Source organism: Martes martes (genome assembly GCF_963455335.1).
Source record: "Martes martes genome assembly, chromosome: 8".
NCBI lineage: Eukaryota > Metazoa > Chordata > Mammalia > Carnivora > Mustelidae > Martes > Martes martes.
In genome coordinates this window covers 56,681,492-56,697,677 of record NC_137895.1, presented here as the reverse complement: position 1 = coordinate 56,697,677, position 16,186 = coordinate 56,681,492, and the positions used below count along the sequence as shown (strand labels likewise).

Sequence of the window (16,186 nt, the reverse complement as noted above, 5' to 3'; positions counted from 1 at the left end):
TGAGCCTACTTAAAAACAAAAAACAAAAATCCTATTCCTTGTGATAATAGACTATATTAGACCCAAAAAATGACAATGGAGAGGCAGTGTGGCATAATGCAATGGAATGCAAATTGGCTGAAAAGCCAGAAGATCTGGATCATGTCTGTTTCACTTAATTGGTACACAACGTTGGACTTTTTAGCTTCTTTGAGCCTTAACTTTAACATCTGTAAAAGAGGAATGATAATATCTTATTTTTTTCCTTGTTGGTAATTGTTAGGCTCCATTGAGATGTTTTTAAAAGTACTGTCTACGTATTGGTTTTATGTGTTTCTTGTTTTTTTTTTTTTTTTTTTGTAGTAGTAGTAAAAGTCAGTTACTTAGAGTTGTTGAAGAATCTTCAGGCTCTTTTCCTCTTTGAGGTGAGCGCAGAGTAAAGGGGCTTATGTTTCTGTAGCTCCCCATCGCTGGCTTATCCAGACCATGTTTTGTTCCTAGCCTCTGCTGAGTTCATTTTGCTGCTCCTTTGCCTGGTCTCTGCCATTCCTTTGGTCCAAGAGCAATTCAAGGATGGGTTGTTGCAGAAGTGCCAGGGATCCTACAGCACCAGCGAGACCCCCTCTTGGAGACTCCTGCATTTGTGCCCTTGGCATGATTGCCTGGACCCCTTGTGTCCTCTTTCCCTCTTTTGCCTCTGTTTGCTGCTGATGCCCATAGCAGTAGCTTTCATGGTCTTGCTTAAAGATTCCTGATGCTTTTGAAAGTTTCATTTTCTTTCTCCCATTCTGCCCAGCAGACATGAAAGATTGGGAACTAGGCTTGAAGACAGACATGGGGTATGATGATCAGTGAAAGGAGATCAGGCCCTTGACTTGCAGTATCCAGCCCCTTCCAAGATAGGTCATGGAGTGGGGTCATAATGTAACCACTCTCTCTTTGTGTTTTCAGGGAGTCGACGAGTTGAAGATGAAGCTCAGAGCGGAGTGCTGTTCTCCCAAGTTCTGGTTGGTGTTGGCTGTCCTGGCCGTGTCAGGCAGCAGGGCTCGTTCTCAGAAGAGCCCCCCCAGCATTGGCATCGCTGTCATCCTCGTGGGCACTTCCGACGAGGTGGCCATCAAGGATGCCCACGAGAAAGATGACTTCCACCATCTCTCCGTGGTCCCCCGTGTGGAGCTGGTAGCCATGAATGAGACTGACCCAAAGAGCATCATCACCCGCATCTGTGATCTCATGTCTGACCGGAAGATCCAGGGGGTGGTGTTTGCGGATGACACAGATCAGGAGGCCATCGCCCAGATCCTTGACTTCATTTCAGCTCAGACTCTCACCCCCATCCTGGGCATCCACGGAGGCTCCTCTATGATAATGGCAGATAAGGTAAGGGAGGGTGACGGGGGCAGGGCATGGGGAGGGTTGTGTCAAGAACTGAACGGCGCCTGTGTTTGAATGTAAAACTTGATAAGAGATGGAACGGAACTAGAATGCGCTGAATCGGTAGGTAGATCAGGAATTAGTCCCTTCCTTCGGAGATGAAAGTAAGGAGAAGGGACAGGTATTCAGAACTCCTGTAGTCTTGAACAGGGTCCATGTGTTCTTAAATGGACTCCCTGAAATGACAAGATGTTGAAGCTCATAGTTGTGTGGTACATTTTCTTCAAATATGTGCATGCGTAGCTCCTTTAAACCTTTAAAGTAAGGCATGCTCTATTCTTTCCTGGAAACACATATTACTACTCCCCTGCCCCATGTGGGCTCCAAGACTATTAAAAGAAAAATCCCTTGAGGCAGGTTATTTGTCTCCTTGAAGATACAGATGTCATAGGGAAGTACTCCTTGCTAAGTTGTCTGTGCATGTCACATGTCGATCTACACACCAGAGTGGATTTTAATCCATGGAACCAGTAGCAGCTGCATTTTCTCCATGCTTAGAATTGAAGGCAGTGGTCTTTACCCTTGGTGACCCATTGGGTCCCTTGAGCTTTCAACACTGCGGACGCCTGGGGCACACACCCAGAGATTCTGAGTGCTGGCCCGCCGTGCAGCCTGGATGGCCGGCTTCTTAAAAACTTCCAGCATGATTCCAGTATGTGGTTAAGGTTGAGCCCCGTAGCTTTATGGCCTCAAAGAAATTGTAGAGTCTTCTGTGTTAATGTTAGGCTAAATGTTCTCTCACAAGCTCATGAGCATCTGACCGTGATGCTTATTCTCGAATTGCAGAAGGTGTTTTGTTTGTGGTTTTATTTTATTTTTCCTTTTTTTCTAAAACTTATTCAGAGATTTCTCCTTCCTTAATTGATTATTACTCCTTGCTTAGGTACAGTGCTCCTCCCTTAGGCATTGTCCTTTGCAGTTATCATATCAGAATGATTCATTTCACTACAATTGCAGGATTTATTGCTTCTCATCACTTGGTCTCTATCTTTGCACTGTCCTCTTCTACTTCTTATCATCACTTCCAGAACTGTAGTTTTGTACTTAAAGGACATGCAGTGGGGTCACTGATGTTTGTAAACACCGCAAAAGCTAGCACGGACAGGGCAAGGGTGCTCCTTGGCCAGTTGAGAACCACTACAGTACAGGGTTTAGCCGGCTCCAGCAACCGCGTGCGATCACTACCGCCATCTGTTGGCCGCGGGCAGAGATGACGCGCTTCTGTTAGGGAGCTTCCTTTATTCGATCTAGGAAAGGTCAAGTGGAAGTCTTCAAAGGAGGGGCCGCCGTTGCATATGAGAAAGGTATGCTTCCATTCACCTGGGCAAAGGTAAAGATGTTAGAAAAGAAATTCTGGCACTAGAAGTCCATGCTGGGGGAAGTGGGATAAACTGAACCAGAATGGAAAATAGAAACCAACTGTGACAAACTCATTGAGCTTTTGCTTCAGATAGATTTTTTTTTTCTTCTTAACATCATTGTCCTCAGCTGACGATGTTATATTTTTGCAGTGGTATTTTGAGGGCACGATGTTGCACTGAAAGAAGGCCAAAGTGGATGAGCCAAATTTTTTGAATCATAAAGAAGTGCATGCTTATGTTGAGAGCACGACAGGTGAAAATAATATATATTTTTTTCGGTTATGCGGGCTATGGTGCAACTTCTGTTATTTTAGCACTCCCGCCCTCCTGCCCCCGTAGGAAAGGGGGGCTACGCTGGTTAGTTGTTTCTCTGTTGTGCCTCTTACGAATGTGTAATAACAATATCATCATATGAGATAAGCTGCAGACTGTGTGGAGAGACTGAGCTCTTTTGTTCATTGATTCGTTCTAGGTGCTTTCGTGTTTACTGTGTGCTCAAGTACGTAGCACTTTGCGTGTATTGTCTTATTTTTTTAAAAGATTTATTTATTTATTTGACAGACAGAGATCACCAGCAGGCAGAGAACAGGCAGAGAGAGAGTGGGGGAAGCAGGCTCCCCGCTGAGTGGAGAGCCTGATGCGGGGCTCGATCCCAGGACCCTGGGCTCATGACCTGAGCCGAAGGCAGAGGTTTTATTTATTTATATATTTTTAAGATTTTATTTATTTATTTGACAGATCACAAGTTGGCAGAGAGACAGACAGAGAGAGAGAGGGGGAAGCAGGCTCCTCACCTAGCAGAGGGCCTGATGCGGGGCCCAATCCCAGGACCCTGGGATCATGACCTGAGCCGAAGGCAGAGGCTTTAACCCACTGAGCCACCAGGCGCCCAGTGTGTATTGTCTTATTTAATACTCTTATAACTCAGCGAGCTAAGTGATATTATTTATCTCCTTTTGACAGATGGGGAAATTGAGGTTCAGAGTGATGAAAAAACCATAGCCAAAGTGATGTAGCTAGTAGCTGGCAGCCAAGACATCAACATTGGTTGCTGGCTCCAAAGGCATATGCTCTCTTGCCTCTCCAGAAAAAGGCAAGGCTCGTCAGGGTCTCACATACCTTCCTATTCTTTACTTTGTCCTTCCCTATGTAGCACTGTGGTAGATATTACCTGACTGAAATTCATCCATCACTTGATTCATAATGGCAGAACTGGGATCTGAGGAGAGAAGTAATGAAGAGATGAAATGGCGTCGTGCTTGGATGCAGCCCGAGTCCACAGTGGACCTTTTGGTTCCTACTTCTGGGGGTAAAAGGGAGGACTGAAAGCAGTGAGGTGATGGAAAGGAGATCCCTCTCTGGTCCCTTAAACCTCCTGCCATGGCAGCCACACCCAAATATTCCATCTTCTGTTTTTCTCCTTAGTGGTTTTTAGGCAATTTCCTGAAATAGTCTAAAAAATATCTAACTGACTTCTAACCTGAAAAGATTTCCAAAACGTGGGTAGAAAGAAAAAAAGGAAGAAAGAAGGAGGTCCTGAATACCACAGAAACTGGAGAGTGGATGGAAGGCTCATCCCTGAGGGGTCAGACACCCGAATGGGCCGGAAGCTGCTGAGGAGGGTGAGCAGGGGACCGGCCCCTCCGGCTAAGCCGGCAGCAGCGCCAAGATGCCTGGGATGCCCTCCCCCAGAGGGACATCTGCAGGGTTAAGGGATTTGCATGAAGGCAAATAAAAAGCGTCCCCCAGATCTCAGAGAAATAAGCTTTTGGGGCAAGTTTCAAAAATAAAACATCTCAAGTTCTAAGGCCAGTTTTGCTTTTTTTTTTTTTTTAAATAGAAGTTTATTTTTAAGTACCATGAACATATTTTACAAACCTAGAACGAGGACACAGAGTTTGACAACTATGAATCAACTGTGCGGCCACAGGACAAAACATTTGAAAATGGAACTGATGCAGAAAATCCAAGAAATGCAGCTTTGCCACGGCCTAGTCTTTGAGGTACAGGTACCATCTGAAGGATGATAAATAAGCCTTCCCTTTTGCTTCCCTCTTCTGGAAGACAGGTAATTGCCGTGCCATTTTACCTCAGTTTTGTTGTTGTTAGTTTGCCCAAGTAAAGCCCATTTACTAAGTGTTCTTGTGGACGGTTATATTCTAGGAATAAAGCCCCAGTGGAAGGAGTTTGTAATGGAAGAAAACACAGACATAAAGATTTTTGACCGGGGCGCCTGGGTGGCTCGGTGGGTTAGAGCCTCTGCCTTCGGCTTGGGTCATGATCTCAGGGTCCTGGGATCAAGCCCCACATCAGGCTCTCTGCTTGGCGGGGAGCCTGCTTCCCCCTCTCTCTCTGCCTGCCTCTCTGCCTACTTGTGATCTCTGTCTGTGTCAAATAAATAAATAAAATCTTAAAAAAAAAAAAAAAGATTTTTGACCAAAGTAGAGAGAGACACAAATTCAGCATCTGGTCAGATAGCCTTGTACTCAGTTTTTTTTTTTTTTTTTTGCATATGCTAATTAATGAGTACAAACATTAATGAGTGTTCTACTTTCCCAATGAGGAAATGTACTCTGTACCATGGTGGAAAAAAGCATGGGAGCTGGAAGAGTAGAGCTGTTAGAAGTTCTGAATTTGCAATCAGAGCTTGTGTTAGCCATCACCTCTAGATGTGGGAATCTGGACTACTCACCAGCCACTCACTCTAAATATTGATCTCCTTGCCTGTATAGAGGGGACCATAATATATATTCTAGGGTGGTTGAAGGGAGAAAATACATAGCAAGTGCTTCACTACGTGTCCAGCACAGCATTCTCCTGGCTAAGCTGAAGGTCATATGGAACAATTTGAAGAAAGGGAAGTTTGATGATACATTAAAAGAGTGGGAGTTGAATAGAGTCCTGGCCAATTGTAGAAATACTTCTGAACTAGAGGCCGACCAAGAAGAGAGGTCAGGTGAAAATCAGGGGAAGGGCTCTGATATGTGAGGTAGGACCCTTGGTCTTTCCCCACCATGAAGCCAAAGCTCATTGATGGTAAAGCTGTGCCATAGCCAAAAAAGGCACATTCAGGTATGGAACTGCTCTCAATAAGAGAGTACAGCTAGGTGCCTATAACACAAACTGTTAGAATAGTAACAGAGACCATTTTAAAAGTATATGAGGGGGCGCCTGGGTGGCTCAGTGGGTTAAGCCGCTGCCTTCGGCTCAGGTCATGATCTCAGGATCCTGGGATCCAGTCCCGCATCGGGCTCTCTGCTCAGCGGGGAGCCTGCTTCCCTCTCTCTCTCTGCCTGCCTCTCTGCCTACCTGTGATCTCTGTCAAATAAATAAATAAAATCTTAAAAGAAAAAAAGTATATGAGGATTGGGAGGGAGACAAACCATAAGATACTCTTAATCTCAGAAAACAAACTGAGGGTTGCTGGGGGGTGGGTGGGAAGGTTGGGGTGGCTGAGTGATAGACACTGGTGGGGGGGTATGTGCTATGGTGCATGCTGTGAAATGTGTAAGACTGATGATTCACAGACCTGGACCACTGGGGCAAATAATACATTATATGTTAATAAAAATAATTAATAAAAAGTCTTAAAAAAGTGTATGAGGTGATTTTTTGGCAGTTCCCTCCCTGAGTATAAAGAGTCTCTTTTATTTTGTCTTGTTATAAATGCTTTTATTCTCCCTGAGATCCTGGATCTAGGATGCCTATCTCAGTCTAAATAATGAACTAAAGCTAGATGTCCTTATGTTTCTTTTCAGGAGGTTTCTCTCCTGCTTTGCTGAAATCTTTCTTGGGTTTTCAGATTTTAGCTCAGAGAGGTTGAAAAACCCATCCAGGAAACCACAGCTTGTGAATAGTGGGAATGGGATTCAAATCCCAAAAGTAGCTCTCTTGAAGCTCATGCTTCCTGTTGATACAATTCTGCCTCACAGAACCCTAAAGTAAGAATTCTAAGTCCCGAGTTTTAGTCTCCATTCTCATGAGCTTTGGAAACTTGAATGAACAAATAACGTAAATTATATGATACCCAGCTTACAGTTTATGAGATTTTAATTTTGTTTTCTGCCCTACCCACTTTACAACACTTTGAAGATACAGTGAAATAAAATATGTGGAAAACCCTGAAAAGGTACTGTACAAACAGTTGCTTTAGGTGAGAGAATAAAGAGCAGTGTGATAGGGAATGACAGATTTACTGACATTGGCATTAGGACCAGGGAAAATGGTTTAGGTAGGAGGTAGCAGGGGAAACAGGAAGTGGAAGTTACAGTAGGATCAGGCAAGAGGACATAAGATCTGCTCTTTAATGCTGCAAGAATGGAAAAGGGCATGCCAAGGAGACGGTCAGGGTCTGAAAGTAGTTGTGTTGACCAGAGCGCAGTAGGGTAGCTAAAACAGGTACCGTACTCTGTATCTCATTCCTAATACAAGGGCATGTGAAAATATTCTCACTCTGGTGTGTGTTGTTATGATCCTTTCCTTTCTAACTTGTTTGGTTGAGGGATGATGCTTTGAATAGCACTGTAATTTTTTGCACAGAGTGCTACATTTTGAATCTAAGTGGGGCTAGGAACATGGCTTCTACTCTTCATTGGCCCTATCTTTTCTTGCTCTCCTCCTTACTGGCTGTGCCTCCCCCAACACGCATCTCATGGCCATGTGTTTGGAGAGAGTGGTTGAGCCAGCAGTGTTGTGTGACACTGTAAATAGACTGTTTATTGCCCTCCAGTTGCTCATGTGGGTCTCTATATCCAGCATAATTTGGAAACCAAGATGGCTATGCTACTCACATTGTACTCTGTGCTTCTTCCTGAATTTTGGTGTCTTTCAGTTGTTTACCTTGCTTGTAGTTGTCTGTCCTGTGGTCTTCCTGGGGACTGAATACTTCAAGAGCATACTGTGGTGTTACCGTACGGACGAGGAGAGTTAAGACATGGTAAAGAGGACAAGAGAGTAAAAACTCTTGATAGAGCATGCCAACTTTGTGCCAGGTGCGATGTTAAAGAGCATTTTAATTCTAATGTGATCCTGTGAGATAAATAGTAGTAGTATTAGTTTTTAGTTGATGTGGAACCTAGATTCAAGTGCGTACCAAGGCCAAAGTAACACAGCTGGAAGAACAGTGGGACTGGGATCCAGATCCAAGTATGTTTGACTTCAGAAGTTTTTTTTGGCTGATTTTGAAACTCGCAGTCCACACACTGAGGAGTCAGAAGAAGGCTGGGATAGTATTCCCTGCCTGGAGGTCTGTTACTCCTCTCCCATCTTCCCTCCTGCCTTGTACTATACTTGGGGGAAAGGTGGGTGGGCCGTTCTTTCTAAGGCCCCATACACATGGCAGTGGTGCGGCCCTCACATCTGTGTGGATTCCAGGCCTTTCCACCTGTGTCGGTGGGGTGGGTATCTTGTTGGCCAACATACCCTCCCTTTTAAAATTGGAGCCAGGGTTTGCTTTCAAGAGACTGGCCAGTTGAAGTCCAGGTGCAGTTTTAATGCTTGGAGAAACTTGGAGAAGGGGAATTACTTTAGGCATTTATAGACCTGGAAGCACCTGGTGCTAGAAAGTAACGCATGAGCCATCCTGTGTTTCTCCTCCATCCTCCAGGAAGGTGATGACATATCTATAGGAAGGCGGGGGTGGGACACGGAGAGAAGGCAGGCTTTGGCGCCGTTAGTCTGGAGCGCTGTGCCTTCACCAGCTACGTGAGCTTAGTGATGCTTTTGAAGCTCTCTGAGCCTCGACATTTCCTTTTGCAAGACGGGGACAAAATAACACCTAGTTCTCAGTGGGTAGTGAGCTTTACGAAGCACGGTAGCTTGATAAACCGGAGGCCCTTTCTTGTATCTTCGTGTACGAGACCATTTAACGCTTTGAAGGCTGTGGGATCCTCATGTTTTCCTGTTAACCGAAAGAGAAACGCTTGTGTTGTTCATACCCTTCATTTAGACCTGGTGGATAAGCAGCAGCTTGGTGGGCTCTGCCTCTGCAGTGATGCATTTATTGATTGTGACACGGGACACGATCAGGACTTATCAAGATGTTAAAAGCTGGGACATATAGTGATTTCAATAAACTGATACACACAGGGCATAAGCAATGAAGATAAGTCAAGAACATTAAAAAAGAAAGCCTAGCAGAATAAAATAGTGTTTGAGCTTAGGGTCGCTCATAGATTTGGAAGTGTTGATTTATAAGGAAGAGGGAGTTCTTAGATGAGGGACATATTAAAGGTACTCGGTAGGAAGTAGTGACTTGTTATATATATAGGGGCAGGGGTACAGTTAATTCACTGTCACCAGCCAGCTTTTAATTGATCATACTGATACCCCTAGAAAACCCCTTGGTTTATGATTTCTACAGGAAGAATATATTTTTATTCCCCTTTCTGAGGCTTCTTTAATTCTTTTTGCCTTATTCTTAGACAATAGATCTATGTTTTATTCAAAATTATATTTTGATTCTGTGATCTCAGGGTCCAGCATGCATGAGAATCATGTTAAAGGACAGTTTGATTCCATTTTTTTGAGGACAAAAAAAAATTGTGGCTACAATTCTCTTTTACAATGACCAAGAACACCCAAATTACTGTGTGTTGTTAGCCGGTTGCAATGAGCAAAGAACTAACATTGATTGGTCATTGACTTTTGTCAAGCTCTGGGCTAGTCACCTTACGTGAGCTTAAAGATGTTACTCTATTTAATTCTTTCACTGCATTTATGAGGCAAGTATTATGTCCTTTTTCACAGATAAGGAAATTGTAGATCAGAGAGGTTAACTGCTTTGCCCAGACCTTTAGGTGGTGATTTGCTCATATTGGCTTGAACCAATAGGTGCTTACTGGGGTCTCAGAACAAGGCACCTGGAGATGGGAACTGCTGGGGGTGATTCAGTGATACGGTGAAGTCAGGGCTGACTTCTGGGATTCCCTTGGTATTTTTGTCGTGGTTACAAGGATGCTGTCCTAGCTCTAGGCATCGTGCCCATACTCAAAGAAGGAGAAGGCGGGGTGTGGATATTAGATCAGGAGGAATCTTCTCCATGTCCCTAACCTCATAAGCTCAAATGAGGTCACATGGCCAACTCTGTGGGCATCGTGAGGCTTTCTGGTGGAGGTGGCAAAGGGGCAAAGCTTGGGAATGACTTTTGGGGTTAGTCAGAAGCATCTCTCAGAGGAAGTAACTGATAGTCTGGGATGTCAACCAATGTCTCTGTGGTTTTAAAGCTCGAACACCTCTCATGTCATTTCTCTTGGTTCACATTAAATGCTGCTTTTGTGCCCTTTGTCTCATCTCCTCATATTTCCTCCAGAACTGGGACCTTGGCTCATCCGTTATTTCCTTTTTTCCCTTAAGTATCAATTTATTCCTTTCTGCTGGCATTTTTTCCCCCTAGCTTAATGTTCCTCAGGAGATACTTGGAAATGTTCGGCAGTGGGGATAGGGGGTGGGAGGTTTGAGGTTTCATAATGACTACCTTTGTAAAGTGTGTGTGTGTGTGCGCATGTGTCTGTGTGCCTTTGGCCCTTAGAACCTGGAAATGAGGCATGTTGAGTGTCCTGCAGTATGTGTGATGGTACCCAACAGGAAAGAATAGGTCTACCCAAAACCCAGGTCTTTTCCCCCCTAAACATTTTCAGATCACTCTCATATTAATAAACATAAAAGCCTTCCTTGACCCTAGTTCTCCCTCCCTCTTTCTTTTCTTTTGACAGTTCGGCTCCTTAAAAAGTAGTTAGATTGCTGTTTTCACTTCCTTGTCTCTCACTTTCTACAAAACGCCAAATCCAATGGACTTTCTGTCATTCTTGACCTTCTGCAGCATTGAACACTGATGACCCTTTTAGTGCTATTCCAAAAATTATGATGACAAGAGTAATTAGGTTTGTCATACATTTGGTGACAGTGGGAAGGAGAATGACTAGAATTTAGAACATGGGTAGGTCATATAAGTGGAAATGTTCTAGTAAGCTGCTGGATTTGGACTTGGAAGTAGAGGGAGTGATTTGGGTTGGAAATATAGATATGAGTCTCATTAGTGAGCAGAGGGTAGTGGAAACCAGAAAGGTGTATGAGATGGCTCAGAACAAACAAGTGGAATGAGGAGAGAGGTGAGTGAGTCAAGGACAGAACCACCTTGGGGTGCACCATGGTTTGAGGGACAGCCAGAGGGGGTGGGGGTGATAAAGGAGCTGAGATATTTATATTGGAGGTAAGATGAGAAGAAGAAAAACGAGGAAAGAGAGACATTATAGAAACCAAGAAAGAGTTCTAAGCAGGGTAGTTACCCAGTCTGGAAATCAACCCAGGACACTCCCTTCCACCTCAGGATGGTTGTGCAAACAGTGAGGAAACCCTGTGATGGTCTTCTTCCCTCCGGGCTCTGCAATGACTGATGACGTCGCTGCTGGCCCTCCTCCACCTTTGTCTACACTGCTGCGTGGTAGGGTGGGTCCCTCTGTGATCCTTCAGAAACTTAAATCTGATTGTTAAACACTTCTGCTTAAAACTCTGCCCTGGTTCTCCACAGCTTGGAATAAGACATCCTCTTTGATCTGGTCCCAGGCTACCTCTCCAGGATTTTCTCTTAACCTCCCTGCCCTTGAAGAGTAGTGTCAAGCCACATTAAATTATTTATCACTCCCTGACTGGTCCTTGCTGTTTCGCATCTCTGTGCCTTTGTTTGTGCTGCCTCCTTGCCTTAGAATCTCCTCTGCCCTGTCCATCCAGAAACACCCACTCACTTTCCAAGAGAAGTTGTGGTACTTCTGTGAACTCTCTTCTGACACTTACCTTTGTAGGATTTACTTTTTTCCCCCCCATTCCACGTGTGCCCTATTTATGCTTTTATCATACCCTGTCTTATTTACCCATCTGTCCCACTCGTTCTACGATGAGCTCATTGTAGATCAGGGCTATACTTTACTAATTTTTGTATTCCTAACACGTGCCATCGTGTCTGATGCAATAGTAGTAGCTAACTTTTTTTTTTTTTTTTTTTGACAGAGAGAGAAATCACAAGTAGGCAGAGAGGCAGGCAGATAGGAAGGGAGAAGCAGGCTCCCTGCTGAGCAGAGAGCCCGATGTGGGGCTCGATCCCAGGACCCTGGGATCATGACCTGAGCCGAAGGCAGAGGCTTAACCCACTGAGCCACCCAGGTGCCCCAGTAGTAGCTAACTTTGATGAAAGAGTTAACAGTGATTAAACTCTGTGCTCTATACACACTGTAATGGATTGAATCATGGCCCCCCAAAAAGATGTGTCTGTGTCCTAACTCCGGTAACCAGGAAATGTGACCTGATCTGGAAGAAGAGCCTTTGCAGATATCATTAAGTTAAGGATCTCTGGGATCTCACTGCTGAGGTTGTTTCCTGGCTTTGGCATTTACTGTGTGATCTCTGGCAAAGTACTTAACTTCTCTGAGCCTTCGATTCCTCCTTATAAAATGGTCATATAAATAGATCCTATTTCTTAAGGGTATTAAGTATGGTTATTGAAAGTGCTTCGAAAAGACAGTGAGTGTGGGTCTATGAGAGGTTTTCGGTTAAGTCTCCATTGAGTAAATGAGTGAGTGAAGAGAGTGATGTAAATAGAAACCCAAGCCGTCATAGTGATCTGAACTCACCTAGTTCTGTGCTGCTTGGGCATGAACTTTGGGAGCTCTGTCCAAAGTGCTCTGACGTTCTGGAACCCCCCACCCCCACCCCAGGGCCTGGGCCAATGCTGAAAGGGTGAGGTGGCAGCATTCTGGGCAGCTGCTTCACTACTGGGGCCTTCGGTGGAACTTTGGGGCAGTGAGGACTGTCTTTTAGCCCTGGGACTTCCCTTTACATACCCCTCTCCTGGTTTTTGTTCTCGCTTCTTTGTTTTGTGTGCATGTGCATGCGTGTGCTCGCATGTGTGCGAGTGCATGTTTGTGTCTTTGCAAATGTGGTTGCTGCTCTCTCTCTCTCTTTTTTTTTAAAGATTTTATTTATTTATGTAACACAGAGAGAGAGAGCGCCCAAGTAGGCAGAGAGGCAGGCAGAGAGGGGGGGGGAAGCAGGCTCCCCACTGAGCAGAGAGCCCAATGTGGGGCTCGATCTCAGGACCCTGAGATCATGACCTGAGCCGAAGGCAGAGGCTTAACACACTGAGCCACCCAGGCGCCCCGGTTGCTGCTCTCTTAATCCTTTCCAGTGCCCAGGATGTTGCATCTCATCCAGGGCTGCCCTCCCAATCCTAAGTCCTGCTTTTAGATTTTTCTTCTTCTGTACTCTCGGGTCAAAATTCCTGCCGCTTTTCTTTTTATTCTCTTTCATTCTGTAATTTCTGTAGCCCTTATCATGGCTATAATTAATCATCCTAGGTTTGTTTTTTTTTTTTTTTTTTAGCTGCCTGTCCTGCTAGACTACAAGCTTCATAAGGGCAGGAACTATGGCTTTTTCATTTTTATATCCCCAGAACCTCACATGTAGCTTGGCACACAGTAAGCCTTTAATACATTTATTAAACATATGGATGAATTAATTATTTCAGTGCAGCAGATGTCAGTTGCAATTAAGAGAAAAGTATTTTAAACCCAAATGAAAATGGATGAAAGAATTAATCTCTGGTAGCTGGAAAATACATTTCTGTCTCTCTCTAGGCTGGCATGGCCATCCCCCCTCTCCTTCTCACATCCGTCAGATGCTGGCAGTCATCAACTCGGCACTCACTTTGAGAGTTTTAACACCTATGTCCATGTTATTTCTAGCTCCCAGACATGGCAAAAGGGCCGCCTCAAGTTAGGGGTGCATTCTGAGGTAGCAGAGCAAAACTTCCATGCCAAACAGTTCGGGGCCAGTGATAATCTTTACTTTATTAGCCTACTTTCAAAGGAGGAAGCAGAAAGAAATAGCATTTTTTTTTAAAGTTCTGGAAGATAAATGTATGCGATTCACATGACATACTAATCAGCAAAATATCACTAACTAAATTTAATCAATGCAATTAAGTTTCCAAAGGTAGTAGCAAGAGATTTTGAAACTTTTAGCAAACAGCATCCTTTCTCCTTTATTTATTCATTCATTCAAAAAATATTTATAAGGGGGTGCCTGGGTGGCTCAGTCAGTTAAGCCTGACTAATGCCTTTGGCTCAGGTCATGATCCCGGGGTCCTGGGATGGAGCCCCTCATCAGGTTCCCTGCTCAGCAAGGGGTATGCTTCTCCCTCTCCTTCTGCCTGCCCTATCTGTGTTCTCTCTCTTTCCCTCTCTCTCAGATAAATAAATAAATACATAAATCTTTTAAAAAAATTTATTAGGCATCTACTGGATGTCAGGAACTGTCCAAGGTTCTGGAGCTATGGCCCGCAAAAGAGACACATTCTCATGGTGCATTACTGACTGACAATAAACAAAGATATAAATTCAACAATATTATGTTAGAGGTAATTTTTTTTAATGAAAATAGCAGGAAGGGGTATCATGTAGGGCTATTTTAGGGTAGTCAGGGTAGGTCTCAGGGGAGGTAGCCCTTGAGATATGTATGATGAGAAGGATCTAGATACATGAAAATGTCAGGAGCAGCATTTTGGCAGAGAGAAGAGCAGGTGTGAAGGCCTTGAAAAGGCACGTTTTTGTTGTTTGTTTGTTTGTTTTTTGATGAGTATCAGATGGTCAGGAAAATTAACTGAAGGGTGGTAGGCAGTGGGGGACAATGGTAGAAAATAAGGCCGAAAGGTACCATGGGGCCAGATCATATAGGGCATGAGAGTCTTGGAGTGGAGTTGGTTATTTTTCAGTTCAGTCCAGAAGGTTTAAGAAGGAAGTGATGTAACTTGACTTAGCCTCTTTTCCGTTTGGAGATAAATAGTATAGTGGATTGGAGCCATTTTAAGGCATGTCTCCACATTTCAGAAGCTCGGTAACCTCTTGCTATGTTGTGTGACTTCTGTGATCTTGGTTTGTTTGGTTTTTTTTTCATTGTTATGAGGGTGGTAATATTCATCAACTTCAAAGAGTTATTATGAGATGAAATGAAATAACCTGTAAAGGACTCATTACTTTGCCAGGTACACACCTGGTTTTGAATAAATGGCTGGTACTGTCATTTTTAGTAGCACTGAAATACAAATTCCTCATGAATCAGGAATGATTTTCTTTTGATATATCTATAGATTACACAACTTTCTGTTTTGTTTCATTGTTTTTACAAAGTTTCCTTCCAGACCTGCAAACAAATTAGCAGAGTATCATAGGCAGTCAGAAGCACTAGCCGCCCGTTGTTTCCAGTTGTTGGAGTTCCCAGGCACCACTGTCCTGTGGCCAGTTCCTGGGCTTGTGTCTACATAGTTGCTATCTGATATAATTTCCCCTTTTCCCGAATGGAAGTGATGGCACTGAGAAGAGTGGCATTGGGGATGGTGCAACTGGGGTAAGATGTTGGGCTGAGAGGTGTGGCCATTGAGAATGGGAGTTAGTGTGATGGCTCAGCCATTCAGTGCAGCTTGCCTTGACCTGAGGACTTCTGGCACCACCCCTCCACCCCCAAGTCCTTCTGGCCTGCCACCATGTGTCTTGAATGTATTCTGTTACCATGACAACATGTCGTCCAGAGTTGTAAGGCACAGCAGCCTTCAATGTCAGAGCGTCATCGTGTTGCTAGGACAACAGACTTCATGGAAAGCCAGGCTCCACTGGAGTTCCTGCATGCTTCTGCCACCCGATCCTCTCTCCTCCTTGTTCTGCCTGCCCGTATGTCTACGGCCTTCCATCTGTACTCTCACTTCTTCTGCCTTCACAGATCAACTGTCTGCATGGTCCTTCCAGCTCCCTCCAGCCTCTCAGCCTTTATTCACTTGCCACTGAATGTAGTGTTCCCACTACTTATATAAAAGGAAATATTGTCAATTCTCAAACAATAAAGCTGCATGACTTAAGAAGCTGAGGGGATGGTGGGAACAAAGGAGTTAAAAAACATCCAGAAACAGGAGAAAGGAACTTGATAGAATTTCTTTAGTCCAATTGTACAATGTGTTGAAGTGGTTCTTACATTGACTGGACCTGAGAATTAACAGAGGGTTTTATTTTATTATTATTATTATATTATTATTATTTTTAATATGAATTTTCTGGTTCCATACCCAAGTATTCTTTGGGGGTAAATCCCACTAACTGCTGTTCTCAGAAATTTCTGTTAAGGGATTCTGCGATACTGCCAGGTTTGGGGACCACTGGTGAGTAGAACACAGCATATTGTTCCAATAAAGTTTTCTCAATATCAGTGTCTACCTGTTGAGCTTTTCTGTTTATGGTCCCCAGTACAATGCATTCATGTGGCTGCTTAATAATTGTTAAAAAGCAGGAAGAGGAGTTGGAGAAAGATGAGAAGAAACTAATGAGGAAGAGGAGAAGGGAAGGGAGGAGCAATTGGAAATTATAAGGAGAAGCCAT

The 16,186-nt window shown here is 44.0% G+C and overlaps 1 protein-coding gene across 1 annotated transcript in view; it reads left to right on the top strand.

Moving 5' to 3' along the window:
* Positions 1-948: 948 nt before the first annotated feature.
* The window catches only part of GRIN2B (glutamate ionotropic receptor NMDA type subunit 2B), a gene marked incomplete at both ends in the record, with an annotated part of 280,489 nt that continues 265,251 nt past the window's right edge, over positions 949-16,186 (top strand). The window contains one exon of the mRNA XM_080811797.1: positions 949-1,359. Within this exon, the coding sequence (XP_080667923.1) occupies positions 949-1,359 (411 nt within the window). The remainder of the gene's footprint in view (positions 1,360-16,186) is intronic.